The 26987-nt window shown below is 36.7% G+C and overlaps 1 protein-coding gene across 2 annotated transcripts in view; it reads left to right on the top strand.

Annotated features, from left to right (window-relative positions):
• Positions 1-26987, top strand: part of Col25a1 (collagen type XXV alpha 1 chain) — a 442307-nt gene that overhangs the window by 275144 nt on the left and 140176 nt on the right. For both annotated transcript variants that reach the window (XM_077803433.1, XM_077803434.1), the window contains exons 6-7: positions 18832-18858; positions 18999-19025. In XM_077803433.1, the coding sequence (XP_077659559.1) occupies positions 18832-18858; positions 18999-19025 (54 nt within the window). The remainder of the gene's footprint in view (positions 1-18831; positions 18859-18998; positions 19026-26987) is intronic.

Below are 26987 nucleotides of genomic sequence, written 5' to 3'. Positions count from 1 at the left end.
TAGTTAGATAGCTTAATACTATTGGTCAATAAAGTGTGGAAGTTCTCAAATCTCCAGACCTATTACTTCCAAGGAAGGCTTTAACCTCACCTGCATTTCTGCACTGCATCTGCATATCTGAGTAAACCTCAGGCTCAATCTGGATTTTAAACATGAAACATTTAAGGAGGTCTTTTGTCTGTATGCAGGTGACTCAGGATCAGTACCTTGTTCTAAGCATAGTCCTGGTGTCATGTCTTAGTTTTAATAATTGGATTTCTGTCCAGATCCAGGTAACTCTGTTCTGGTACTGAGATATCCCCTAACTCCCCAACCCTATATGCCCCTTCTACCTTACACTGTTCATTCCAGGTCCTCCTTTTCCTTTCCTCTTTCCAACTAAGTGAGAGAGTCATAGTTCTATGCAGCCATGCTAACGGTGGGTTGAATGATTAAATGCCCCAGCTCACCGACTACTTGCCAGGATTCTGGATTTCCATTTCTTTTGGCCCCGACTTCCCCATTTCCATTCCTCACACTGTGAAGACATGCCTGTTACCTGGCCATTTTTTTGCAGCAATAAGAAAAGCAGAGAAAAGCAAATATTTGGCATTTTCCTGCCTCTATTGTGGAGGCATAGATGGTTGGAATGGACTACTCTATCAACCTTGTCCTGTGTATCTTGGCCAGGTAACATTTTCTCCCATGGTTCTGATTATGTCACTCTTATGATCCCCCGAAGCTTTGAGTCTCAATATGTTTACCACTTAGACTAGAATCTAGTTCCTTACCTGACATTCACATCCTCTGACTTGGTCAGTTTTCCAGACTTATCTTCTATTAACTTCTCAATAATGCTCTTTCTAGACTGTATGCTTCACCCAAATGAAATGGAAAACATTTAATTTTTTTCTCATCAAAAACATTTTTTTTTTGCCTTTTCTCATAAACAGCTTCCCTTTTAACCCTCAGTTTTCACGTGTCCATACATGATCACCTTTTACAGTGAAATGCTGCTGCTTTAACAAGATGTCTTTACTCTCCCTTACCCAAACGTGACTTCTGCTCTTTTCTGGATTCCCACATTACTTTATCTGTTCATCTTTTTATAATATTATACACTTGAAGAAAAGGGGCATCGATGTTCAAATCAGACAGATCATAAGTCAAATCCTAGCTCTACCACTTGCAAGCACTGCCATCTTGGGTGAATTCCTCAGTCACTCTGAGGGTCATTTTCCCCATCTGTAAAGCAGAGATAATACTATCTTATCTCAACAGATGGTGAGAGGATTAAAATAATATGCTGTATGTAGGATGTCTAATGTAGTGCCTCGAACATGGCAAGCACTCAGTAAATATTAATACCCTTTCTCCCTCTTCCTCTTTCAGTTGTATCATGGTTATTTATAAACATCTTTTTTCCACTTTCTTAACAGCTTTTCTGATCTTCAGGGGGCAAGATCTATTCTCCACAACCTCTAACTTAGTTCTTTGCACATAACAACAGTTCAACAAATAGAAGAGCATAAGGAAACAGAAGCTGGGGGAAAGAGAAAATGATCAATTTTTTTGTACTTTATCTAAATGCCCCAGCCCGTAACATCATGTCATAAATAATGACATGCAAAACAAGTCTTTGAGGTTTCTGAGGGCTGGGACTTTACTCAACATTTATCAGTTTCAGTATCTTGATTCCATATGGTTTGTAGACTTTAGATACCTTTGTTTTCTTTAATTGTAGGAGTTTATTTATATTGATATCTTACCTTTGGGGAAAATAAACAGCACTAACCCAGGGTCATACTTCTGATATTTTATTTCCTAACAATTTATTTGTGAGGTTCAAGAGTTGGCTTTGATTTTTAACAAGCAAATCTTGGAGAAAGTAGTTTATAGTGATTGTGTATTAAGTAGTTTATAGTATTTAAGTAGTTTATAGTGATTGTGGCATAATACACAATTAATATTTTCCCACTAATAAATCATTACAATAATAGAAAATGTAGAAGCTAGTTGTTTTTTAAAAGGTTCACAGAATTCCATCATACACTTTTCTCAAAAATACATTTTCTGTGGTCCATATAATCCTATCTGTACCTTCAATAAAGGATATGAAGTAGTGGGATCATTGTCTTAGGTGGGGTACCCTTCCATATCAAGATTTTTTTCTTTTTTTTTTACATAAAGTTTTTACAGTTTCTAATCCCTCTTGTAACTTGGACTTGGAGTTGCATGTGAACATGAAGGAGCTATGATTCCCTTAGGAATTTGGAGCACTGAAGTGGTGTGTGTTGTAATTCTGTATTACCCAGTGAGAAAGAAATGTAAGAGAAAACCACAAGCAAATACCATCAGACAACTGCACATGGAGGCGTGTGGCTTCCATTTGTGTTTTCTCAGATACACTTGAAAAGAAGTAGAAGATGTCACATTGCCTTTTCACCCAAATCCCTTTTGTTTCTTTCTTTTTTTCTGATATTGTCATTGCCATTTCACAATATTTTGCTAAAATTTATAAAATCCAAGCTGTGTATGCCTTGTAAGGAATTGTTCCTGGATAAAGTATTATATTTTGGGGGCAGTATTTAAGTTTCTATTCATATGTTTTAAATTATGTACTAAGCTCCTTCTAACCTAACACTTTAGCAATTCCCATATTTCATGTTTGTGTTCCCATCTAGCCTTTTCCAGATTCGAATAGTCTGACTTGGGGGCAGAGGGAGGACATACACATTCTTTGAGAAATATGTGCATGCGTGTGCACACATGTGGGGAGAAAGTCTTGATTTTACTCAAATGACAATAGAACTGTCATGTTAAGCTGGTAATGGAGCCCGTATTGAATAAATCATGCTAAACTTGCAAAATATTATCATCCCCCATACATTTTATCTATATTTTATATGACAAAGATGGTAATAATACAAATATTAATGCTTTACTAGTTTTTTTGATATTTTAAGTACATGGTTAATATGTATGAAAGCCTCCATTGTACTCCAGATGATTTGTAGTATTAAGAATGCACATAATATAAGTTTGTTTATCATACTAGAATCCATATTATGTTTTTACATTATCATTCGTGTATTTAAATGGTATAATATTATCTCAAAGTTTAATTTAGTTTACAGTTTTATCCCACTGATATTGAAGAATTTCTATCACCAATGTTATGCCATGTTCTCTAGCAAATACATTCCTCTTAATACCATCTGAATTAAGGTGAACAACATGTAGAATTTCCTGAATAATTAAGTTAATCCATACTTGCCTGTATGGAAGCTGTTATTACCCAAACCACTCAGTTTTGTATCTCATTTTCTTTATGCAGTATTAATACGTAGAAAACACACAGTAAACTTGTGGGTGTGTATGTGTGTGTGGTGCTGCAGATTGAACCCAGGGCTTTACACATGCTAGGCAAGCATTCTTCCACTGAACTATACCCCCAGTCCCACAGCAGAATACAACAGATACTAGTATGGCAGTATGTATAAATGTGGCTGTATAACCAATGTGATCCTGCAATCTGTACATGTGGAAAAATAAGAATTCATACCCCATTTGAATCAAAGGTATGATATAGGATATGTCAAGATGATTGTAATGTTTTGAGCAACTAATAAAAACAAGAAATAGAAAAAGAAAAAATATATATATGCATTTACTAATTTGTATTTAATGATAATTTATGTGCATATGATTAAATGGATGAACTAACTGAAGATATCAGCTTTTAGCAGTATATATTTTTTAATTTTAAAAAGTTTTAGTGCATTAGAGTTACACATAGTAGTGAGGTTCATTCTGACACACCCATAAAATGCATGTAGCCTCCATTTCACTTACTCCATTTTCTTCCCTCTCTCCCATCCCTTTCCTATATTCTATTGGTCTTCCTTCTATTTATTTATTTTAATTGATGCAATATAGTTACATATAAAATTGGAATCCACTGTGGTATATTCATACCTAGTATAATTTGGTCAATTTGATTCCCTAGTTCTTCCCATTTCCTTCCCCCTGTTCCCCTGTTTCTATTCTACTGATCTTCCTTCTACTTTTGTGAGATCCCCTTTTTTTAATTCCTTTTTTTCTCCTTAGTTCCACATGTGAGAAAAAAAATTCAGCCCTTGACTATCTGAATCTGGTTTATTTTACTTAGCATGACATTCTCTAATTCTATCCATTTCAGCATATGCCATGATTTTATTCTTCTTTATATAAATGGAATAAAACTACATTGTGTATGTATATTACATTTTCTTTATCCATTATCTATTGATGAGGACCTAGGTTGTTTTCATAACTTGGACATTGTGAATTGAGCTGCTATAAACATTGGTATGCACATATCACTATAATATGCTTATTATAGTTCTTTTGGATAAAAAAAAAGGAGTAGAAAAGCTGGATTGTGTGGTGGTTCTATTCCCAGTCTTTTGAGGAATCTCTATGCTGTTTTCCGAAGTGTTTGTACTAATTTTCAGTCCCATCAGCCATATATAAGTGTACATTTTAGCCCACATCCTTACAGCATTATCATTATTTATATTCTCAATGATTGGCATTCTAACTAGGGTAAGATGCAATCTCAGTATACTCTTGATTTGCATCTCCCTGATTGCTATGGATGTTGAACATTTTTTTTATGTATTTGCTGACTATTTATATTTCCTCTTTTCAGAAATGTTTCTTTATATTTTTGGCCCATCTATTGAGTGAGTGAGGTTTTCTGGTGTTAAAGTTTTTTTTTTCAGTTCTTTATATATTCTAATTATTAATCCCTGTTGGAAGAGTAGCTAGCAAAGAATTTCCCTCAGTCTTTAGACTCTCTCTTCGCAGTCTTGTTTCCTTTGCTGTGCAGAGGCTTTTTAATTTAATGCTGTCCCATTTTCTGATTCTTAGTTTTATTTCATGAGCATTAAGAGTCTTATTAAGGAAGTTAGTGACTGCATCAATGTTTTGGTGTGTTACCTCTATATTTTCTTCTAGCAATTTTGCTGTTTCTGGTCTAATTCCTTGGTCTTTGATTTATTTTTAGTTGCAGGATGAGAGATGGGGATTTAGTTTTACTCTCTATGTATGGATATCCAGTTTTCCCAGCACCATTTGCTCAAAAGGCTGTCTTTTCTCCTGTGTATATTTTTGGCACCTTTCCTTAAGGATCAGGTGACTATTTATGTGGATTTGTATCTGTATCTTCTGTTCTATTCCATTCATCTTTGTTTCTGTTTTTATGCCAATACCATGCAGTTTTTGTTATTATAGCTCTGTAGTGTAATTTAAGATCAGGTATTGTGATACCCCAAGCCTTGCTCCTGTTACTCAGGATTAGAAGTCTGTCTGTCTGTCTGTCTATCTATCTATCTATCTATCTATCTATCTATTTATTTATTTTGTTCTTTTTAGATATACATGACAGTAGAGTATATTTTGACTTATTATACATACATGGAGTATAACTTCCTGTTCTTGTGGTTGTACATGATGTGGAGTTACACTGGTTGTGTATTCATAATGAACATAGGAAAGTTGTGTCTAATCCATTCTACTGTCTTTCCTATTAGCATTCCCCCTTCCTTTCTTTTTCCTTTGTCTAATCCGGTGAACTAGAAGTCTATTTTAAGGTAGCATGTGACACACACACATGGAATTGAGGGTGTGGGCTCTGGATGTAGACTGCTGGGTTTAAATTTTGTCTACCACTTACAACTTAGATGAGTTGGGGCAGGTTATCTAACTTTTATCCTTCAGTTTTTCAATGTAAAATGAGGATGATTGGTTTGACTTGATACCTAACTTAATGAAGCACTTAAATCAGCGTTGTTAAAGCCTATTTGTGTATAAACACTCACATATGTACTTCTCTCATGAATACTCACTGAAACAGTCATAAAGAATTAATCTTATAATTGTTCAAAATATTTGATGTTTTAGATAATTAATTCAATCTGAAAGTTAGGAAATTCATGAAAAGTGATTATCACTGTTGGATATGGTTAGAGTATAGGACCTTCTGTAAAACGAACAGTTATGTACACATTTGTGTGACTGATTCTTCTTTTTTTTAACTTTTTAGATGTCAATGGACCTTTATTTTATTCATTTATTTATATGTGGTGCTGAGACTCGAACCTAGTGCCTCGCTGCCTCACACCTGCTAGGCAAGTGCTCTACCCCTGAGCCACAACCCTAGCCCATGACTCTTCTTTTTTTTTAATATTTATTTTTTTAGTTGTAGTTGGACACAATACCATTATTTTATTAATTTTTTTATGTGGTGCTGAGAATCGAACTCAGGGCCTCATGCTAGGCGAGTGCTCTACCGCTAAGCCACAACCCCAGCCCCATGACTCTTCTTAATGATAGTGTTTTAATTCAAAATTTTGAATTAAATAAGGTAATTATCCTTAATTATAGCATTTTAATTCAAATAATTTTAGTGACAGTTTAAATTCAACATTTTGTTCTTTATTGAAATAAAATCAATGTACTTTGAGCCATCTCAGACTTTTAAAAGGCCTTCTTTTTGTTGGACACATTTAAACCTAGTTAACATAAAGAATAAGACTTTCCTCCCTCTGTAAGTGAAATTTATGGCTTCAGGTATTTTCCCCCTACCCAAATGACCAGTATATTTGCATATTTGTGCTAATTATTTAAGATCTTAAGTCATGTAGAAATCTACTTTAATAATTTACATTTAGAAAAAAATTCTTTTAATAAGAAATGCATGGAATTGAGTGTAATTCAAAGATGATACATCCTCAATTGACATACTCAAATAAATATTGGTTATCATTTTACCTAGAAGAGAGGCACCTTTCTTGAAGCATCATACCTGGCAACATGAGTTATGGAGAATTTTAGAAAAGGCACAGTAGGGTTTTGAGTTTTTGAAAGAAATATTATACTTGCCATAAACTCACCACCACGCCTGCCACTTAACATTTGTGTAAGTTGTGCACTGTACAAGGGGGCTCAGCCAAGGGCAGGGTACTCTCTAAAATCACTTCATGCTCTACTTGCCAAGTCATGAACCTTGGCCTGGGGCTACCACCATCCAGAGGAAAATCTTCCTTATCTAACTAATACAAAGCCTCAATATGGGCCAGTAGAGCCCTGAAGAAAATATGCAATTTCAGAAGAGAACTAGCTGGTCTTAATGGTGGACATAGTGATCTAAGATGAGAACATGCTATCTGGGAGAAGATGTAGGGTGGACACAAGTAGAGTCCTGGAGAGAAGCCACAGCTGGGAATAGAGTTGGCAAGTAGTAGCTGAAAGTGTGGAAGTGAATGTAGAGGGGAAAGAAAAGCTAGGGGTGAGATTAGTTATGAAGTGTAGAAAGGAAGAGGATTGAGGAAGGAGACCAAGGAAGCACCATCAGATGGAAGCCCCAGAGGAAAGCATTGCCAACAAAGCTAAGGAAGTCCCCCAGGCTTGTGAAATACCGTCACTAGGTTTGCAAGTAGGAGGTCATTTAGTCATTTCAGTAACATTGTGTTTGTTTAAAAGCAGCATTGATGTGGTTTTAGGAGTGACTTTGTATTGAATGAGGGGAAGATTGAAAAATAGCACATTCTTTCTCAAAGTCTAGAGTCACAGGGAGAAGAAAGACAGGAGCCAAAACTATCTGCCTAGGTTTATGAGAAGTTTTTTTTTTTCCTATTGAACTCATTGAATTCTGTTTATTTCACCCCCCAAAGACACTGCAAGGTTGATTGATTGATTGATTTGTAATGGGAATTGAACCCAGGGGTGCTGTACCATTGAGCCATATCTCCAGTCCTTTTTATTTTTTATTTTGAGACAGGGTCTGGCTGAGTTGCCCAGGCTGACCTTGAACTTGCTATCCTCCTGCCTCAGCCTCCCAAGTGGCTGGGATCGCTGGCATGCACTACTGTGCCTTTTTGCTATTAGTCTTACTTCTTCTGAACTAGTGTCATGAGTCAACAGATAAGAAATCATAGTGATCCCCAAAGATAGAATTTCTAGCTGAATTCTCATGTATTCACTAGCAGTCCTTAGAAGCAAGTTGAGCACACAGGTATCAGTCACTTTTTGATTGCCAACAGGCTGTTAAGAGAATACTAATTTTGGCCCTGGTGAGTAACAGTTGCAGGAAACCTTCTAATGTATTTATTAAATATTTACCATGTAGAAGGAACCAAACTACACATTAGAATTAAAGCAGATGTGAAAGGAAGTAACTTTTACAGAAAACCCTGGTCTTTTAATTGCTTCCTCCAGCTCCCATTGGAGGTAATTATCTTCACTCCATCTTACAGATGAAGAAACTGAGGCTTAAAGAATTTAGATGACCTGCCAGAGGTCATGTGCTAGTACATATAAAACTCCAAGGTCAGTGTTTTTCTTCCCCAGCAAAGAGGATAGACTGTCCTTCTCCTGCCTCGGAGGTAGTATTTTAGGGTGAACAAACCTTCCTTCCAGCAGGGTGAGCCAACTTTCATGAAAGAGGAGCTTGTGCTTCAGGAGTTGAAACACAGGAAAGGGCATATCCAAATGAGGACAAGGTGATACTAAGGAAATTGAGATCTATAATCAAAGTGGGGTGGGCCAGGTAGAGGGGACTTTACTGAAAGGACAGAAATTTCCTTCAGAAACTCAAAAGTGTCCTGTTTATTTTGACTCTAAGTAGCACCATAGTTGAGCTGCCAGGTAAGAGATGTTATGAAAGATGTGCTCTAATCATTCCAAACAATGTGATCATTTTTGATGTTTATTTGACAGAAAATGGCAGGAGCAAAGGTCACTCTAGGAACAGCAGGTATTCAAGGCTGGCTGGAGGAGAGGAGAAATAAGGCAAAAAGGAAAATTAACTGCAGGTTATAAAGGAATTGGACACACGCACAATCACTCTTGATTTGGTAGGAATCAGAGGACCTTTTTTAAATGAATTTAAAAATAGGTAACGACTTATGGAAAATTTCCAAGCACACTCAAAAAGAAAACAGTATTGTAAACTGACCTGGACCCATCCATCACCTGTCACTCAGCTTTAAGAAATACAAATTCTAATCTTATTTCACACATCCTTTTCACTTGTTTATTTTGTTTTGTTTTTGTGCTGGAGATTGTATCCAGACCTTCACGCATGCTAAGCACACACTCTTATCATTTTTTTTAGAAAAATTAACAATAATTCCTTAATATCATCATACCCAGTCTGAATTCAAGTTCCCCCCATTTGTCGACAAAATATCTTTGTACAAATGCTTTGTTTGAATCAACACCCAAAGGCCTACACTGAGCCCTTAATTATTAAAATCCTTCAGTCTCTGGTATTCTATAGTAGTTTCCCTTTTTTAAAAATTTTTCTAGGACATTTGTCCTGTGTGTGTGTGTGTGTGTGTGTGTGTGTGTGTGTGTATTCTCACATTCTGTATTGGTCTAATTATTTCCTCATGGTGTTGTTTAACTCATTCCCCTATTTTCTGTATTTTTCTAAACTACAAGTTACATTTAGAGGTTTTATTAAGTTTGTTCTAATATTTAGGAAACATGTTTTAAAGGCACAGTCTACTTCCTTGTTTACATCAGGAAGCACATACTGTTTGATCAGTTAGTTGATTCTGTCAGCAGTGCTGCCAAATGGCTTTTACACCCATTCAGGATGGTTGCCCACGGCTGCTTCTGCTCCGTGGGTTTTCAAATGGGCCCCTGAAGTTTTTTGAGCTGAGGAATGATATGTTCAGAAATGTGCTTTAGAAAAAAAAAATGTTCTCCCTGTGTTGGTCTCACTGTGTTGCCTAGGCTGGCCCCAAACTCCTGTACTTAAGTGATCCTCCCACCTCAACCTTCCAAGTAGCTGGCACTATGGGTATGTGCCACCATGCCCAAGCTTCACCAAAGCATGTAGGGTGGAGTAGAGTCAGGAAACGTCAAGAGGGGCTTGTGGACAAGGATGCTGGCAGCCAGCATGGGCCGATGGGGATAGATTCAAGGGATTTTATGGGAAATAAAACTTACAGGACTTGACTTAGATCAAATTTGCTGAATCAAATGTGAAACTGAGCTTTTAGGCCGGGAGGAGTGGTTGTGTATTTAACAAAAGTGGAAAAGTCTGTAATCATGGTCGTCTTGCAGCAGAAATGGAGAAGTTTGGTTTGAGAAGGTTGAATTTGAGCTAACAATGGTCTATCTTGGCTTTGACATCTGGTGAGTAGTTGAAAATACAGAACTGTAGCTTGAAAAAGTGTTGAGGATGTAAGTCAAGTTGAAGCCTGGGGGTGTATTAGATAGCTAACGAAGGGAAGTTGAGTGAAAAGAAAAAAGTTGAGGCACAAATTATAGCAATCAGAACATTTATGGGTTTTGTCAGCCCTTTCTCCCAAAGCTCCAGTTTATTTGGCTTAGCCCAGGATCGATCCTTGCCAGGTCCTACAGGACTAGAGGAGCAGTTTCCCTTCCATATCTCAGCTTTCCTTTCCTGATGGAGAGCAGTGCCCCTGGGAGCAGTATGTATTTTGCCTCATATTCCTTTATTTCTCCCAAAACCAGACTATAAAAATAGGATTTCTCTGCTCCCTCTTCATTCTTCCCACAAATCTAATTTCTTTTTTTTTTCTCTAACCTATTTGTTATATTGGGAAGTTGGTGGAATTGCTAGGAGAGAAGATAGTACATTTAAAGGAGGGAATGGTGCTCTTGTCTTTGAGAGTCAGTGAATGTGTTGGGAGATTCTGGGGGGAAGTCAAAGGGAATGGTCATGTTGTTTTGAGGAAAAGGACAAGTAGGGCCAAGTTGGGGAGCAGACAAGCAGGTGGGTAGGTGCAATGTTATGTTCACTCCACAGAGAGAGAGAGGAGGAAAATAATGAAGAATCCAAACATGCAGGGTGTGGTTGTTGTTGAAGCTTCTAGTAAGAGCTTCTGATCATCTTAGCCACCAGCCAAAATTAGGAAGATGCAGTGTACATTGGAAGTTTGAGAAGCATATCCATGTCCTGAGATTCAGATTCTCTTAAACTCACCTGACAGGTGTAAGGGATTTTTTTCATTCCTTCTGAATATCTCCTTGGGCTTTAAAGGACATCTTGCCTTTGTCCTTGTGTTGTGCACAACTGCATTTCACAAAATGCATACTGCTCAATAAGATATTAGAAATGAAGCAAAAAAAATCAAATTGACCTTCAAATCGTCTTAACCTTTGTAAGAAGCCTGGACAAAATTATGTTGGACTGGTGTATTAGGAAACATGTTGAAATAGATTACAAATTAAACCTGAGGTTTAATGATGGATGTATCTCTGAATACATTTGAATCATATCAAGACATAAGAGTGTTGCGGATAGCTTACACCATGAGTTGTAAAATCACAGGGGCTACTATGGCCACATGGAGAGCAAGATGATACTTTCTTTCCACAAAAGGAATGTTTAGAATTCCAAGTCTTTCACCATGGAGTTCATTTTGTTTGACCTCTTAAAAATAAGTATAAAAAATTCAAAGTTAATCAAAGAAAATTTTTTGCAATCTCTTAAAACATTTAGAGCAAATAATGATGCTAGGAAGAATAGACCCTTTAGTTTTGATTGGCAGGAGAAGAGATGTGACTGTATTTAATTTGTATTGTGTTAGAAAAGAAAGCCAGAGTGAGTGTCCCTGATCCCCACTGTTTTATAAGCCCTTCACTCCATAACATCAGTCTTACTTTTCAGAGTTCTTTTTTAATGTTTGGATTTTCTAAATTTTCTTCTAGTGCTAGACCCACTAATTGCTTCCTTGTGGCAGCTGCTTATGATTTAAGATTGACCATGGCCACATATAGTCCCTCATTCAGGGTGCAAGCAGACGTCACAAAAGACCTTTGAGTTACTGTTTCACTCCAGAAAATGTCCAGAAAATAATAGCTATAAAAATTAGTTTTCTAGTAAGTAAAGCTGTTTTTGATATTCTAAATTTTGCTTTATATCTACCCCCTTCTGCTTGGTCACTTTTAATCTTCAATGTAAAATGAAAAGTGTAAAGTCTGAAGCTATAAATCTGTTTATAGCTATAATTCCCTTCCCCGGCTTAGCAGAGTTTGACACTATAATAAACAGCTCTTCTGCAGCAACATCGAATCTGGTTCTTCTATTATTCTTTATATGTTTCTGCTTTGAACAGCAGAAAGTTTTACTGCGTTCTTTCTGTTTCGATTCAGCAAGAATTAATTGAGCACCTACTTTAAGGTAGAGGTAACTAGGTGTTTCTAGGACTTGAAGTTCAGTCTTGTTTTATTCATTAAAGTAATGTGGTGAAAACTACAATGAAGTTTTTGTTTTGTTTTCTTTGGCAATGATTCCTGAACAAAGGAGGTAAACTATATTAAACTTGCACAGTCTGTTTCCAGCCATCACTCGGGACATATTCCAAGACTCCTTTGGATTTAAGGACATCAGTATGTTTACTCTCTTCATCCTTAGATCATTGTATTTTTCAAATAAAACACTAAATTTTCAATCATTAATACTATTTGCAGTACGGTTTTCTGCACATTCAGATACCTGTTAAAAATTAGCGTCTCAAATTCAATTTCTTTATAAGTATATGGTTTGAGTGCACATCTCGTTATACTCCTGGCCAAGTCAGTAACAGATCTAAGGAGAAGGCAGAAGTCTTACAATCAGTAGAATTAGTTCTTATATTTTAGTTACCGCAAGAGAAAAATTGGATATTCCATGTTTCTTCCTCCCTGGGACACTGTGAATATTTATAAAATGATGTTTGCAAGAGTGCCTGAGCCCTTCAGAAAGAAGACCAACATCAGACCAAGGCATTGCCCTGTGTTCTCAGAGAACTGCTGGGGTGGGAGATCCTGTTTTATTACTTTTTGAAAGAATAGGAAAAATATTCTTTTAAAATATAGGAATTTTATAGTCTGTTTGGAAATGCAATAAAGATGTCCTCTTTGCAGAAATTAAGGAAGAATAGTGGCTTCAGAGTGGTGGTGGCACAGTGGCTGTAATGTATCATCTGTGCACCTCTTACTTGGTAGTGATGACAGTTCTCTATCTCTGTGTCTCCTTCTCTGTCTCTGTCTCTCTCTCCTATTTTCAATTAGACCATCCGAAGCTACCAACACTTTGGATTTGAAATACAACCCTAAACACGGATATTAAACCTGATATGATTCATTTCGCTCTGAACTGCTGCATTGGTCTAGATTGAACTGACTTAGGCCAATGCTCTTCTGCAAGTTCACAGAACTGTAACTGTTCCAATGAGCAGGACCTCCTCAAACCATGTTGATCTGCCAGTGGCCTCCCTGTCCAATCAGTTAGATGGTCTCATTGGTTCTGCCTCAGAAATGTCTCCCAAATCTAGAACTTGCCATGTGTCCTCACCACCATAACTTAATTCAGACCTTTACCATCTCTCTCCTGGACTAAAGTTACAACTTCCTAGGGAGCCCTAACACTCCCTGCTCTGAGTGCCACAAAGCAAAGCAGGCTTCATTTCATCTCATCTCCTCTTGTTAAATTGAAGACAGAATCGGACCAGACACCTGGGTGTAGTTGATCAGCCTTTCTCTTTTCCAGTATTCCCTATCTCCAGTCCCCACTCCACTTCTGTTCTTACTGTCCCAACCTCTTTGTCTTTCTCTGATAACACGGTATCCTTCTCACCCTTAGACACACCTTCCCATCTGTCTGAGCACTCCTCCCAGGCTCCCTTAACTCTGGACAACATCACAGTAGCACCTTTCAACTCCAGCTCTCCTACCTCTTCTCCATTCTCCCACAACACGGTGTTTATCCCATAGACTAAGACTTGACTTATATGTCCCTCCTCCAGATTCCTGTATGACAGCCATAAATGCTTAGAGAATCTGACTTGCTTGTCCTCATAATTCTACAGTAATGAAAAGATTAACCAGAAAAAAAATTGTTAGATTTCTAGCCCAGAAAAATAAACTTATCTACATTTTTCTGGGCTAGAAATCATAACCTCACTTCTATCCCATCAGCCCTGGCTGCCAAGAATTCCTAGGATTTGCTCCTATTCTCTTTTTTCTAGCTTTAGCAGAACTAGCAGAATTTGTTTTCATGATTGTTATCTTAAAAATTAGTCCCTCTTTACTTTTTCCAGTTGAAAATAAGTAAAATTTAACAAATAAAAAAAAAGAAAAGAAGTACAATATATGGTTCTAATGAATACAAGACCATTTTGGGGGATGCCCAAACCATATGAATCTCTCTCTCTGCCAGTTGCATTTCATTTCTGTAATGTAGATTAAAATCCAATATTTTCCTGAGTGTTATTCATTGTACTTCTTTATGCTTTTAGCTTAGTTTTCCCATTTAATTGAAATAGACAATAGAGAATGGAAAAATAGCTAAAATATTAGTTGTTGGGCAAGAAATAGATGTGGGAGACTAGAATCAATATAGGCCAAGACCTACATCAACAACTTGGAACAAACAGAAAGGTACACTATAATTGCTGAATTTAAAGTCGTTTGAACAAGAGCTACTTTGAAGCTTGCCTCCAAAATTTATAAAGAGTGTGTCAGCAAACCAGTTAACTGAGTGCCACATTGTTAACACTAACAATGCTCTAAAAGAAATGTTCCAACTACTATCAACACTAATAAATATGAATGTTACTAGTACCTTTTAGAATTTATGTAATGAGACCTAATTTATGCATAAATCTATCTAGAAAAATCATTCCAAATTTTTTATTTATTAAAGTGTGCTTTAATACATCTTTTATAGATCAAATTCCAACATTCTAGAGAAGACAAGAAAGTGGGGAATCCCAAAAGAAACCTGATATAAATCTGTGACTCACAGCCTAGTTAGTTACGATACTAATTTTGCCTTATTTCATCTTTTCAATGATCTCAACTTGGTTTTACCAATAGTTAACCATCCAGACATTGACATTGTTACCCAAACAACAAATACATCTGCTAAGTATTAGATTGATAAACTTGGTGTTGTTGGAAACAACAAAATGCCATTTACTGATACACTGTAAATCAATTAGAGTTATTAATTTGTATTGGTCTCTATCCTTTAATAAATAGTAATGAGGTTTTTTTTTTTTAAATTAAAGACAAAGCAAAACTGAAATCATGATCTCACTAAAGTTCATAATCAAAGAACTCTCTCTCTTTTTTAAAAATTTGTAATGTTTTGGCTTAGAAAACAACCACAGCTCCCAAATTTTGAAATGCTGTTTACAAAGGTGGTCCACTCTGGTCTTCAGATTAAATCCAAGTTTCAGTGAAGAAATTCAACTCGGAAAGAAAAGTGGGATTTCAGTCAGAACAGAAGAAAACACCTGCTGTTAATCCCACACACAAGTGAGGGCTGAGTGTCCCAAGCAGCCACCACAGCTGTGAGTGGAGGTTGACCTCGGCTTGGCTTCTGTCTTGAGCTGGCAGGTGTCAGGACGCCATGCTGTCTGCTCAGAAACACCCGCCCTTGAAGCAGCAGTATTTATTGCTCAGTTTTGAGTGCAAGATTTCATGTGTTCGTGAATTAAGCGACCTTGCTCCAGGCGCTCAAGCTACAGAGCACTAGTTGATACATGAGGCTTTGGTCTTGGTCATTGGACTTTGAGAAAAGGAATCGCTTCTGTTCCCTACTGTAAAAAATTTTTTTACAGAAAAGCCTGAGAACATGCCTTAGAACCTCACAGAGTGCCTTTGGAAGGCTTGGCCTCTGAAATCTTATTAGCAAAAGCAGGCAGGGGAAGAGGGGAAAAACCTGGGTATAGTCTATATTAAAAGCTGACCTTAAAGTTGTTGGACTTAACTAGGAGTCATTTTTCCTGAAGGCCAGTAAATTGTGCTAAACCAGTTATTTTTTTAAGGACAGGGACAGACCACATCTTTCTAAATCAGCCTCTCCCACTATATGCTCTATCAGTACTCAGAACATTGGTGAACTCTTTAGAAACATCCAACAGATGTATGTAAAAGTCAAAATAGAGTTCAATGACATGCAACTTAAATCAAGACTAGAGTCTTCATTCTATTGCATAAATATGATGGTAGGAATCCCCTCACTATTCTTTTCCTTTGCTCTACCAAAAATATAATTCGACTTAAACAGAATTAATGAACATTTGTATGTGTTAAAATTACCAAGTAAATTCCTTAGTTTTACAGACAGTAGGTAGAGTATAATTTTTACTTACAACTTGATTTATTGAAAATATTAATAAGGATATTAAAATTTTACTGAAAACATTAAGAAAAATAATTTTCTCTTTTAAGAAAGAATAATTTTCTCACTTCCCTTTTTTCAGTGATAAAATAATTTGCAGATAAGAGAGAAAGGTTTTTATGTTTTTTCCCCATGTTTTTTTTTATTGGTGCATTATGTTTGTACATAATGGTGGGATTTATTGTTACATACTCTTACATGCATGCAATAATGACCAATATCAGTCCCTAGCACTGCTCCCCTCCCTCCCCCCTACCACTCCCAGGTCCCTTTCCTCTACTGATCTGAGTGAAAGGTTTTTATCAAGGTCATCGCATGGTCTAGCTTCCTGTCACCCTCCGGCTCTCCTTGTTTTCTCTCATTTAGACTCTTGAGGTCTTGGGACCAATGTCCATGGCAGTGGGGAATGTGCAGTTGGGAGGCATTTCAGAAGGCACAATGCTGAGGGCAGGTACCAGATACCTGGCATGACTCTGAGAATGCAGTTCTAGATCTGTGTTCAAGAGCTTTAGTATCAAAACCCCAGCATTTGAAGTCATGAAGACTGGATTAGAAGCCTGACAGACTCATAAGAGGCCTAACGTAGATAAGATTTGAGTTTCATTTGGGACGTTTATGTAAGGATTATCATAATAAGTTCTGCCTTGCATTGTGGGAAAGATTAAGCAATAACAGGTGAAAGTTTTTTGTTAATGTAAAATAAACAAAATATGAGACCTGATCTGTTACTCTTAATTTCATGATAACCTCTCAGCTCTAGCTAGAGTAGTTCCTCTGTGACTGACTCTTAGCAGAAGAAAGTATTTAGATGGAATATTGCTATGTGCCCACCTGCAGAGGAACAGCAGGGGAAACTTAAGATAGGGGTTAGTAACGTTGACTTTACTTCCTATCTGAGCTTGACCTTGTCTCCCAATCCTGCTACAAACAGCTGAGAGATTAAAGGTGACTTAGAAATGCTCCAGTTCCTTAGGTTGGGCTGAACCACAAAACATGACTTCATATTTAAGAACTAGAGAAGACAGCATAATTAATACCTCTAGAATGAGTATTTCCCATTAGTGCTTTTGTTCAAAGGCAGAGAAAATCTCAAAGTGCCTAAAGAATAGACAGCTGCCCACCAAAGAAGAAATTTCTGAAAAGAGACATACATGTATGGTCGCCTGATTGATGACAAAGGTAACCTAGTACCTCAATGGGGAAAAGAGGCCTTTTCCTTACATGGTGTTTGGTTAATTTGATATCCACTTAGAGAAAAAAGCATCCTAACTTTATTGCCTATCATTTACAAAATCAATTCCCAATGAGTTCAAATCCAAATATGGAAGATAAAATAATGAAGCTTTTGGTTTTTAGACTACATATAGAAGAATCTCTTCTTGATATTGGAGTAGGCAATGATTTCTTAAGTGAAATACAAAAAAGAAAAAGACAACTATAAAGAAAAAAAGTTATATTGAATTTATTTAAAATTCATTTTAAAAACCCTTTAGAAAATATAAAAGCAGTACACAGAATGGGAAAATATGTTTGCATTAACATAGCTGATGAATGACTCATTCAGAGTATGTAAAGAGCTCTACTATATATCCCTACCCATCTACATACAAATGCATGGCATATAATATGTAATGTATAATGAACTATAGCAAAGCAGTAGAACAATTCAATGGAACAAGAGAAAAAGATGTGGATAGTTTATAAAAGAGGATGTAAAATGGCCAATAAATGTATAAAAAGTGGTTCAACTTACTGAACCCAGAAGAAATACAAATTTTTAAAAAACCTGAAATTATTATACCCCCATCAGAACATATAATGTGAAAAAGATAGAAAATACCAAGTATTGATGATGATGTGGAACAACTGAAGCTCTCATACATTGCAGATGAGGGTGTACATTGTAGAAGCCACTTGGGAAAGCTATTTGACAGGACCTGCTAAAATTAAACACGTATACTCCTATTACCAAACAGTTCCACTCCTAGCTATATACCCAACAGAAATGAATACAACTTTTCACCAAAAGACTTGTATGAGGCTGTTTGTTGTAGCACTATTTTTAATAGCCCAGCGCCTCTAACCTTCTGGAAACAAATGGGCATCAACAGGAGGATGAATGAATGAATTATGCTATATTCATACAGTGGAATATTAGAAAGCAGTAATAGCCATCTACAGCTATGCACAAATTATGAATAAACTGCATACACTTTGATCAAAAACAAGCAGACACTTACTGTGTGATTTCACTTATATAAAGTTGTCAGTGGTCAGAATAGCAGTTAACAAGTGGTACAGAGTAATGACAAGGACATGGGACAACCAGAGCTTCTGACTTGCTGATAGTGTTGTTTCTTTAACTGAGATCTCCTTGCATAGGTGTGTTCAGTTTGTGAAAATCCATTCAACATACCACATTCTGATGACGAAACATAGCTGCATGAATGTCTACATACACACACGTATTGCCATTTTCATATTCCAATTATAATACAATTATAGTTCAGAAACCAAAATTTATTGAGAAATGTCATTGACATCTGTATCTTCATGCCCTTTGTATATATCTTCTACTGACCTGATGGATCTATTCAAGCTGCAATTGTTTTTTCTAAATTACACTTTTTTTTTCTCCTCTCTCTGTTTTTTTTCAGGGCCCCCCTGGTCCAAAAGGTGATAAGGTAAGAAAATTCATGACAAAAACTAATTTAGTGGAAATTCATATTGGCATGACCTTGTACTGTGTTATATTTTGACTTTTTTAAGAAGTATCACATATGGATTTTGGCTAAAGCTGTCATCTTATCTTCCAATTATACAGGGAGAACAGGGTGATCAGGGACCTCGGGTAAGTTGTACTTTTCCTATTCTGGGCAGAAAATTAGTTTCCTGCTCCAAACTTAATGAAAGTACCCCACTGTCATAACTGCCCTCGTGCTGCATGATTTAGTAATGACTGACACAAATACCACAGTGCTTGTAAGTGAAAAAGCTTAATAATGACTAATGTATATATCTTGTGCATTATCTTAACCTGGTGCCCATGAATAAAACATTCTGCAATAATTAGACCACTGATTAAGGGGCAGCATCACTTCTAGCTGTCCTCAGCAGCCACCTTCCCAATGACTGTTGGGCCCTTTGGGTTTGCATGCATTGTTTTGCAACATAAAGGCCATGTGGTCTTTTTCTTAAGTTAAACTTTTCGTGTTATTGCATAAATGTGCTTTATTATAGATAAAAATATTAATGTATTCTACATATTTATTCTTTATCCTGTGTTGGAATAATACTTATTTGTCTGATTTTCTGCATATTTTTAGGCAGATAAAAGGTGTAACATGATTTAGCATAGTGGGAGGAAGGGCAATCTTTTATTCTTTTCAAATATGGCCCTTTAAACCATTATAACCAATGGTGAATGCTTTGTTGTTACCTTGGTAGTGCCAAGTCCTCTGCTTCACATCTGTGCCTTATTATCCAAATGTTCAGACATACTGTTCCAATGATGTAGTGGCTCTGTTCAGACATATCTTTCAATTTTCTCATGTCACTATGCACAACAGCAAGTAATTGGTTGAAGAGAGTAATTTTTTTTTTCCCAGTGGAAAGCACATTTGAAACTTTCAGGTTGAAAACAGAAACTCTGTAGTCTTTCTGTAAAGTGTACTGTGTTTAGTTAATTATTGGATTCATTTATACTGCATAGAGGTTTCAGGGGTTCATTGGTTTGTTTTTTGCAAAAACTGCAGTTGATGCAAACCTGAAAGTTTTTTTGTCTTCTTATCTCCTTGTGTTTCTTGAACAAGATAGAAGTTACGTTCTGATTTACTTTTCTTTTTATCCTTCATTCTTCATATAGAAATAATGATTACGCCTTGGAGAGTTTTCAGGGTACTTATTCTAGCCAGTGATCTTAATGGTCAAGAGAGTAAACATCATGCTTATCTACTGCATAGAAGGGAATGGAATAAATCTCCCATCACTTGAACTGATTAGACATTAGCCACTTGCTCTGTAGGTGATGATCATTTCACAAGGCGTGTCTCCACGTATTGATTATCATTTCTTTCTACACCCAATGCCAAAATCACTCAACTTGCCTTTCCAGGTAAGAGGGAAACTGTTTCCATTCTGAGAACTCTTCTTTGGCAAAGGAAGTGAAGGGGTGGTTCGAAGCTTAGCTGTCATCAGTCTGCATGCAGTTCTCGTTTTCAAAAAGGTGTGTTGGCTTTCATCGTGACCAAGAGTGATGATTGATTATAAAGCTAGGCCAAATTTTCAGGATGAAACTTGAAACCTTCTGAAATTCACCTGGTTTCATGTTGCATTACAAACTAAGACTTGGACTCGGTTCTCTGAAAGTTTGTTCAAAGTTCATGAACTACTTTGACAAACCCAGACTGCCTTTCATACAGATTTCAGCCAGTTTTCACACCGACTGGGGCCAAGTTTCACACGATTCAGGGGCCATTTAGCATTTCGGGTGAAAAAGTGGCAAAAAATCATCCTATTTTCTCCAGGATTTTACTTTGTATTAAAGGAATTTGGATTTAATTCATAATGCAGGATGAATCTTCATAGGCAATATCCTAAATGTCCTGGAAGGCATATGTGAAAGAGAATGAGAACCCACTGAATTTACTCATCTTTCCCCAGATTCCTAATTTAGAAACAAAGCAGGTCACATTCAGTGCTCTTAGAATTTTATAAACATTCCTTTCTAGTAAGATAATATTTAAGGTAGTGTTAGCTTACTTATCGGGAAATTTATCATGTAAAGATAGTAATGTGAAGATTTCATATTTCCAGAGAAGCAAGAGTAAGTTAGAACTGGAGAATCTTCAATTTCAATGAAAATTAATTATCCTATCAATCATTAAGGCACACTCTTGCAATTAGTGTTAACTGGAGACTCTTTTTTATTTTAATGCAGTCTTTGTATTTGAATACCCCATCCATTTTCATCCTATCACAGATTTTGAGTTCTACTTTTTGTTTGGAAGGATTTATTTCTTTAACTTAGCAATATGACCCTCCAAACTCCAGCTTTTCAGGTTTTTGTTAAGTGACTTTCGGTAGTAGATCCCTTACTATTTCCTTAAATTTATATAAGGGTTTTTTTTTTTTTTGTATGTTTCTCTTTGGCTCTTCAAATGCCAAACAGGGGTATATTAAGCCATAATGTGTGATCCAAACCAGAAAAACTCAAAGGTATGATAGAAACGAAGAATGAGAAACTATTTGGAAGTAGATACATATTAAGGCATATACGTGTTGAACGCTATATTTCGATTTACCGTGCATAATATCATGGAGACTGTGAGTCCATTTTTTCTTTCCTCTTCTATAACCACCAAATCCAACCTGCTATTATCTCATACCCTTGATTACTGCAGAAGTCTTCCAATTAATCTTCCTGCTTCCACTCTTGACCCTATATAATCCGTTTTCTCCACAGCCGCCAGAGAGATCATTTTACATTGTAAATTAGATCGTGTTACTCCCTTTTTAAAACCTTAGAATGAAATCCAAGCCACTGTGCTTGGCCTCCACAGACCTTCAAGGTCAGCCCTTGCCACCTCTGTAACCTCATGTCACACTAGCCTTCCCTGTCCCTCCCCCACCTGCCCACCATCCTCCATCCACTTGCCCTCCCTGTGTTCTCCAGGCACATCATAGTCAGACCCAACTCAGCAACTTCCCACTTGCTCTTCAGTCTTCTTGCGATTGGTTCTTCTTATCATTTGAGGTTTCATCTCAAATGTCACCTCCTTGGGGAGAACTTCTCTCGCTGCCCAATCTGAATCTGAGATGATCCTATTTTGTTTATTTATTCCCTTACTTGTTGTCTGTAAAATTTGCCCCTCCATCCCGAGAACATAAACTACAGAAGAAGGACCTTATCTCTCTTGTTCGCACCGTCTTCACATAGAAAAAAGACTTCATGAATATTTATTGAACATATGTATAAAATATTATTAAATCATTTCTGCCCTCAAGAAGCTGCTAATCTCAGGAGTGCCTCAGTAAAACTATGTGATTATGTTGTGTGCCTTAAGTAGCTATTCCAAGAGATGCTAGAAAAGTGAAACATTTTCCATATTAAGTTATTATGCTGCGGAAGAGAAGACGCTTGAGCTAAGACTTGATAAATGGGTTATAAAAGGGATAAGCTGGTTCATCATGGAACATCAAGCATCCCTGGAGACAAGGGGGCATGCTGAGCTGAAAACTTAGTATCAAAGTGAGAAGTTTAGCAATGGGGAGGGGCCAAGTTGGACAAGCAAGCAAGAGATTCTGAATGGGTCACCAAAATATGGAAGAAAACTCTACTTTCCCCACAGGAGCGAGGGTTTGAGTTTATTTTTTCTCACATAATAACAAATATGGAGAAGACAACTGGTGATGTTAGTTATATAATTCACAATGTTACTGTGAAAGTCTCTGTGAATCTCTTTGCCTTTCTCTCACAATTGCAGGAAGAAGGCTGCTTCAAGTCCACTCATCATACCTGTGTCTCTATTAGCAGGGTGGATAAAATCAAGCAAGCAGAAATTCCCCCATGAATTTCATAGCAGACTTCAGCTTATGTCTCATTGGTCACACTGTCACAAAGTTATCCCAAAGTGGAAGGGACAAGGAGAATGAGATTTGAAAAGGAAAGCCAGATCATCTCACTGATACAGTTTTCCATAAGTGCCAAGCTAAGGCCTAGACACACAAATAAGGAAAATCCAGGGATGGCATTTGTAGAAGAAACTTGACAAGAGAGAGATCTTAAAGCAAAAGGCGGGAGATGGGTTCATTCTCTATTAGATTTTCACCCAGAACCAGTGACCCTGGGTGAAGGTTAAATATTTTTTTAAAAAGTAATCTCAGGGAGAAAAATTGAAAGATTCCATTTTAAAATGTGAAAATTCATACTGGAACTTGGAGCTAACTGGATGGAGTAGCTGAAGTTAAAAAAGAAGATAAAGATAGGTTTGAAGTTTCCAGCTTTCTTACTTCATAAAATCAATCAGAAGAAAATCCAGAGGACAAATGATACGTTGGTTGAATTTTTAGTTATATTTAATTTGTGATCTCAGTGAGATAGTTCACTGTGATATTATAGCAAAGAGAAACATGATACTGGGTTTCTGAGGTGGCTCTATCACTGGAGATGACAGTTATAGAACTGAGCTGTCCCTGAGTGAGAAGTGAAAGGCTAGGGTCAGAAAAATGGTGGGAGGAAGAGTGAGGGGAAGAAGTACTCTGCCTAGGATGGATCCCTTGGAAATATCCATATTTGCGGAGTGGGACTAGGACAGGTTGTCAGCAAAAACAGGGAACATTCAGAGGTAGAACCAGGACAGTGCAGAATGTGAATACTGAAGGAAGAACTAGTTTAAAGACACGTGGCCAACAGAATAGTCTTTATAATTTTTTAAAATGATTATAGATAGGGGTAAATCTATAGACCCAGGAATGAGGTCCATAAAAAGCTTCTGGGTTGGTGTTTGGAGTCCTGGGATATGCTTTGTTAAGTACTGAGAGTAGAGAAGTCAGATGACATGAAGTTAAAAGGTAAATGGGAGGCAAGTTGACCATCTTTAAACACGGTTGATGGCATATGATTTAATGTGGAAGAAAGTAGGCTAAGGCTTTGGGCATCAGCTTTCTATCAGTCTCCTCTGAGCCAGTTTCAAGCTTACAGTTGTAGGTACAGCATAGCAATCATAAATATCAATTGGTTTTATTCAAGACTATAAAATTGCAGTATTAGATTTCTGCAGATGAATGAATTATGGCATTAGAATTGCACTTCCCTGCTCAATTCCTAGGGAGATGTCATTACAGATTTTTCCATTAAACTTTGATTCATTTTTTTTGCACACATCACACTTCTGCAGGTAGGTTTTAAGCCTGGAGGATGAAGATGGTGCTTTATCTGTGCCATCGTCACCAGCCCAGGCTTGATTTTCTTCATCTCATCCTCACAGCTTTGCAACATCAAGTTTAGAAGACTATGATGTGGTCCTATAGTGACTCGTAGGGGCTGAATGACCTGCTGTCAGGAGTTGTAGGGGATTCCTAGACTGAATGGAAGGTGGGCCTAGTAAAGAATACCTTATCTAATAATTGTAATTTCTTATTACGTAGTCTTACCACTTGGTGACTACCTTTGTTGACAAGTTTTAGACTTCATCTCTAGGCCTTCCACAGTTCAGTAAGATGGGATTACAGGAGAAAATTAGGAAGTATAGATGCTGTGAGTGAAATGACTGCCTCCATGGGTTGGAGTCAGGCTGGACAGGGATCAAATTCTAACTTTACTACTCCCTGTCATTATGGTTATGATAAGGATTAATAAAATGATGTGTGAAAAATCTATAATGGGCCCTTGCCAAATCTTGACTGATTATTCTCCCAGGATGACATGTGAGGAATCTGGGGTGAAGTAACTTGCCCAATTTGACACAGTTTGTAAGTGGTAGCAATGGAATTCAAATCCAGTTCTGTTACCCTCTAGTTTTTACTATTTCTGGTGGACCAGACTGCTTCCCTGTCAATAAGATAGTCATCAACATCAATGTGAAGTAACAGAGGTTATACAAGTATCTATGGAGGATGGGAGATGTAGCACAGTGGCAGAGCAGTTCCCAGGCAAGTGCAAGGCCCTGAATTCAATCCTCAGTACTGAAAAAAATAAAATAAAAGGCATGTATGGATAAAATAAAAATAGTGATGATAAGTAATTTTTCTTCTTAAATGATGTTAATAACTGAACTGTATGAAAGATATAGCTTACTTCAACACCCCTATGAAATAGTTACTTTCAGATTCCCATTTCATAAATGAGGAAACCTAGACTTGGAAAACTATTTTGTCCAAGATAACTGGAGTGAGTGGCCAAACCAGAATTTGAACCTAAGTACTTACAAGATCACATTTTATATACACTTCTCTCACTTATCCTCAAAAGAAAGTCTGTGAGTTAGTGGAACAAATATGAGTATGAATTTTTTTTTCTGATGAGGATTGGCATCAAGCAGGGACGTGACTTATTCAAGACAATGCTGGGACCCAAATTGAAATTTCAAAGTCTGCTCTTTCCACAATGCCAGACTGCCTCCAGATGGTGGCCAGGTCCCTTTCTGACTTTGAGATTCCATGCTTCTGTGAGTTACATTGAAAAAGTCGGAGAATACTACACAAATATGTAGCTTTTATTTATTTGCAATTATGATATGCACTGTCCATAAAACCCATGAAGTGCCAGACCTCCAAAAAGTAATGAATGAATATCACATAGTAATCTTCTAGGACCTCTCTAGGTAGAACATAGGTAAGCAGGGCAACATTGACTCTTATCCAAGAATGCAAGATTATCCAATTACATTCTTATAATACAGTTTTTACTTCTCAACTCAATGACACTGTTGGAAAATTATATACCAAGATCCTGGTTATACTTGCAATTAGTAATTTTTTTTTTCTCCAGGAAAATCTGATGAATGAAGTCTGTTTTCTACTGTTCTTAAAGCTATTTGTATGTTCTATGGGCTATTTTGTTAATTCTGCTTTTCTTCTGAGCTTCTCTGCAAAAATCAAATTACATTTTCCAATCAATAACAGGACCTCATTGTCAAGTAGAAAACACTGAAGACTCTTCAGGCTTTTCTCATTTTCATCTGCATCCACTACTGCTACCACTCTCTCTCTTCATTAAGTGAAATTTTTGTTTGCTCAGTTCATAAAGGTATCTGCCCTCATCATGAACCGCAGCCCTGGGAATCACAGTTCGACCCAAACTTTGATGATAATGGCTCATATTTCTTTGGTCTGTTTTGGTGACTTGAAAACATAGCCTTAACAATAAGCAAAGCTGTTTTAATATTTAATACTTTTAAATATTAAAAGTATGTCTTTTAAAATTGGGAAATGGTCCTGTAAATGTGGCAAATTTATTCATCAAACTGAGGCAATAAAATTAACAAACACTGTAAGTTATCTTTTCACTGTATATTAGTTTCCTAATCATTTGGTTATCATTACATTGCCAAATAACTCAGAGCCCTGATAAATAAGAGATTTAGTGGTTATTGGTCTTAAATTATCAGCCAACAGCTGGTTTTAAATGAGTCCTAAGCTCTCACAGTTTCAATAAGCCACCCAGGAGCTCTGCTTAGCTATTTTCATAAAATTCCATTCTCTTCTTAGTACATTCAAAGTAAATTTTCATAACAGCTGGGACTATGCAAAGCTGATAGCATCTTTTAAAACATCTTCAGCAAGACAGATTAAGTTCCAGAAAAGGAAAGCATTTAGAAGTTTATTTTATTATCTTAACCTTTGTTGACTTAAATGATTAAACAGATTTTTTGGCCCTGCTAAAACATTTAGGCCTGGATATTAATTTGATGTTCTTATTTATTTAACCCTTGCCTTCCTCTTTAGAATCAATGAATACACTACTCATTGGGTCCTGAATGTATTGCCTATAAAAGGGAATGAATATAACATAATGAAAGAAATAAATTGTGAGAAAATTATTTTAATGCTCCCAGTTTCAGCACAGTTGGCATGGATGCAGCAAGCTCATTATAATGTGCAAATGTTCTTTTTATATTATCCAATTAGAGTTCTCCTTTTGAGTGTTCTCTTTCACCCTTTAAACCGTTAATAGTTGATATTTTGAATTAAACCCAGGTACCTTTTAAAATTTCTCCTGATGTGGGTCAATTTGGAAAATAAATTATTTTTACAAGGAATGGTTGATATGTGGACAATATTTCCCTTGGAATTCAGTGTTGTAAATTATGTG

The sequence above is a fragment of the Urocitellus parryii genome, chromosome 10 (assembly GCF_045843805.1).
Source record: "Urocitellus parryii isolate mUroPar1 chromosome 10, mUroPar1.hap1, whole genome shotgun sequence".
NCBI classification, from domain to species: domain Eukaryota; kingdom Metazoa; phylum Chordata; class Mammalia; order Rodentia; family Sciuridae; genus Urocitellus; species Urocitellus parryii.
Note: the sequence above shows the minus strand (reverse complement) of the source record. Positions and strands in the feature narration are given on the sequence as shown.